This window comes from Sinocyclocheilus anshuiensis, unplaced genomic scaffold (genome assembly GCF_001515605.1).
Source record: "Sinocyclocheilus anshuiensis isolate Anshui unplaced genomic scaffold, SAMN03320099.WGS_v1.1 scaffold263, whole genome shotgun sequence".
NCBI classification, from domain to species: Eukaryota; Metazoa; Chordata; class Actinopteri; order Cypriniformes; family Cyprinidae; genus Sinocyclocheilus; species Sinocyclocheilus anshuiensis.
In genome coordinates this window covers 1,079,763-1,083,283 of record NW_015549593.1, presented here as the reverse complement: position 1 = coordinate 1,083,283, position 3,521 = coordinate 1,079,763, and the positions used below count along the sequence as shown (strand labels likewise).

The 3,521-nt window shown below is 36.9% G+C and overlaps 1 protein-coding gene across 1 annotated transcript in view; it reads right to left on the bottom strand.

Moving 5' to 3' along the window:
* The window catches only part of LOC107658250 (exportin-4-like), a 50,871-nt gene that overhangs the window by 38,424 nt on the left and 8,926 nt on the right, over positions 1 to 3,521 (bottom strand). The window contains exon 2 of the mRNA XM_016446720.1: positions 318 to 423. Within this exon, the coding sequence (XP_016302206.1) occupies positions 318 to 423 (106 nt within the window). The remainder of the gene's footprint in view (positions 1 to 317; positions 424 to 3,521) is intronic.

Sequence of the window (3,521 nt, the reverse complement as noted above, 5' to 3'; positions counted from 1 at the left end):
ACAGTGAAAGACGAGAGAGGACCAGGCCTGGATTTTATTTTGTGTTTTGTGTGCGGCAGTCGTCCGCGAGGGGCTACCGCTTTACTTTCATTTTGTGTTTGTTTTTTTTATTAAAGTCTTTAAATGTTCGCCGGTTCCCGCCTCCTTCTTCCCGTGACTACGAACTTTGTTACAACTGGCAAGTCACTGGTGACCTGTAAGATGTTTAGATATGATGAAGAAAAATGTTTGGAAAGAACTAAGACTCAGCAAAAGGCTCAGCACAGTGGAGTCAGTACTAGTCAAAGTGTCTGTGAGATCCGAGTGCTGAGACTCACCGAGGATGTGTTTGCAGACGGCAAAGGGGGATTTTGACTTCCTGAAGGAGAGGAATATGTGCTCTGCATGCTGCCTCTGTTCTGTGCTTACCATGGACGGTGGTGCCTGTGAACACATTCATGGGAGGGGTTTAACATTTGGGTCTTTGAACACGTTGCACTGGTCAACAATAAATATCACATATGCAGACCAAAACAAGCAAACCAAACCAAATACAGTTTGTATTTATTTAAACCAATCTTTATTACAATACATTACCTTTTAAAAATGTCAGTAGGATTTTTGCAAGAAGTCTCTTATGCTCATCAAGGCTGCATTTATTTGATAAAAAATACAGTAAAAACATAATATTGTGAAATATTATTACAATTAAAAATAATTAATTTCTGTGATGGCAAAGCCATTACTCAAGTCTTCAGACAGAAATCATTCTAATATGTTGATTTGGTGTTCAAGAAACATTATTATTATTATCAATGGCTTTTCAGGATTCTTTGATGAACAGCTTATCTGTTTATCTTTTGTAACATTATAAATGTCTTTGATCAATTGAATGCATCCTTGCTGAATAAAGTATTCGTTTAAAAAAAAAATCTTACTGACTACAAACTTTTGAAAGGTAGGGTTTATTATATATTTTAGTGATTCCATAATTCTTTAGTGTCCTTGAAGCTCAAACAAAGGAGAAATAAATGTCAAGGATTTCATTACATGCATAATAGGTCACTGATAAAACTGTAAAAAAAAAAAAAAACTCTAAAAGTTATGACAAATCAAGCAGCTTGTTCCCAGTGATGACCAATAGAGCAATATCTGATGTATGTGTGCCACAACACACAGGTGAACACATGAACACACCCAGGCCTGTCTGCCCACTGAACGAGTCACAAACTTCGAGTCATAACATTAAACATCACATTCCATTCCTAATTACAGCACAGCATCATCCAACTCACAGTAACCAGACTAGAGAGAAGAGGGTATCATTTCTCTCACACACACACACACACACACACACACACACTTGGTTTACGGGGACTCTCCATAGGTGTAATGGTATTTATACTGTACAAACTGTATTATCTATCGCCCTACACCAACCCTACACCTAAACCCCTTACAGAAAACTACTGGCAATTTTTGAATTTCATAAAACACCGTTTTGTATGTTTTTTAAGCCTTTTGTTTTACGAGGACACAGGAAGTGTCCTCATAAACCATGTTTACATTGTAGTACCCATGTCATTATACACATTTGTGTCCTCATAAACCATATACTGTATACCAGTACACACACACACACACACACACACAGAGAGAGATGAACTGACATGTTAAACGAGGCATATAAAATGAATAGAAGATGCACAATAGAAAAACACAGGGGTTAAAGCAAAAAAAAATCCTGAGCCTGAACTTTTTTCCGGAGGCAGGGCGGGGCAGCACATGCAAAGCATGCAATGACTATGGCAACTTTAACATTTGAAAGGATACTATGGCAAAGTTATTGCTTTCTTTATTCAAACTGATTTTTTTCATGAATATATGGTTGACCTGAAGAATGAAAGCTGTATCATACACTTGGAAAATTATGAGCTATATCACCGCTTATCGATACTAGGGGTGTGACAATACACTTAGCTCACGAGATGAGGCTAAATACAGATACTTGGTTCACTAGAACGAGACAATATTTTAATACTATTTTTAACTCTAGATCCGCCACGGGGTAAATTTTACCCGTGGCTGTTTTTCAAATGTACATAACAGATTTAAAAGAAAACATTCAAGTAGTCATTGACTTTTACTAAAATAATGTAATTTACAATCCAATGTTGTTAAAAATCATTTAGATAAAACCAGATAAAAAAAACGGGGCATTTAAACCTATAAGCCCCAGCGGGTCAAATTTACCCACCTAGGCCTATATAATGCATGTATTTTCGCACTGTCCTTTTCTTGCCGCTTATGTTTTAACATTGTACATTTCTAGGCAACCTTTCACTCATTGATTTAGCGGTTATCAATTTCATAAATAAAGTCAAAATGACAAAAAAAAAAAAAGGCAATTTATGGAAGGTAGGTATTAGAAACACTAAATGCCATGAGTGATGGAGAGTCTGATGGTAAGTTATGTGTCCTGGATTGGCTCAGCATCTGACGGCTCATCTGACAGTGATCCAGACTCTGGCCGTTTCCTGAAGAAAAAAAAAATCCGATCTATATGATGTAATGAATAAAACCATTTTTTGATTAGCCTACCCAAAGTTCAATGGTGTTGTTCTCTTATTCAAATTATAAATGATACAACTAAACAAATTAATAAATATTTCAAGTCAAGTCAAGTCAAGTTGAGCTTTATTGTCATTCTGCTGCATGTGGGGATATACAGTGGAACGAAATGTCGTGCCTCACAGGACCACGGTGTTACATAAATACAGGCATACAACAATGAGGTAAAGCAGTAAAAACCTATACACAACTAACCTACTGACTGATTTTGATTATAAATATACTATATATATATATATATAGTGTGGTGAATTATTATTGCTCATTATTGTCTATAGGATATTTTAGTCATTTAAATAGCATGGGTTATCTTAATATATTGATTAATGACATTGTATTATAATATTACACCACCCAAATCAGGGCTGGCAAAATCGCTAGCCCGAAATCCCGGGGCTATTGTGTTTTCCATTCAGGCTACCAAAATGTATCACCGCCCGACGGGCTATCTTGAACAGTGATATAAAATTCCTTCCTTGATTTGCGTTGTTCAGTAGCTTGTAGGGGTAAAACGGATCGTAGTTGATTGTTTGCACGTGTTTCTAAGTCTTGCCGATTTAAACATTCAAGTGTTTTAAACCATTCACGCGCATTTGGAGCTGCGCGCACTCATTCGAAGCGCGCACAGAGAGCCGCATTTCAGACAATGCACGTACACAGAATTGATTCCTCTTTCGCATATCCTTGTATCTGAATGAACACATACACACAAAATTATCTCAAAATAACTGTGTCGGCAAGTATTCTCGTAAACACGGGTTTGTCTTAAGTGAACGTAAACAGTGGTGAAAGAAATCTCAAGTGCATCATTATATTGGATTTGTGCATTCGGTCTTAAAGGGGCAGCAGCCTATAAATACCTGCTGTTCCATAAGCGCCACCTGCTGTCAGAGAGTGACATTTGCATCTCA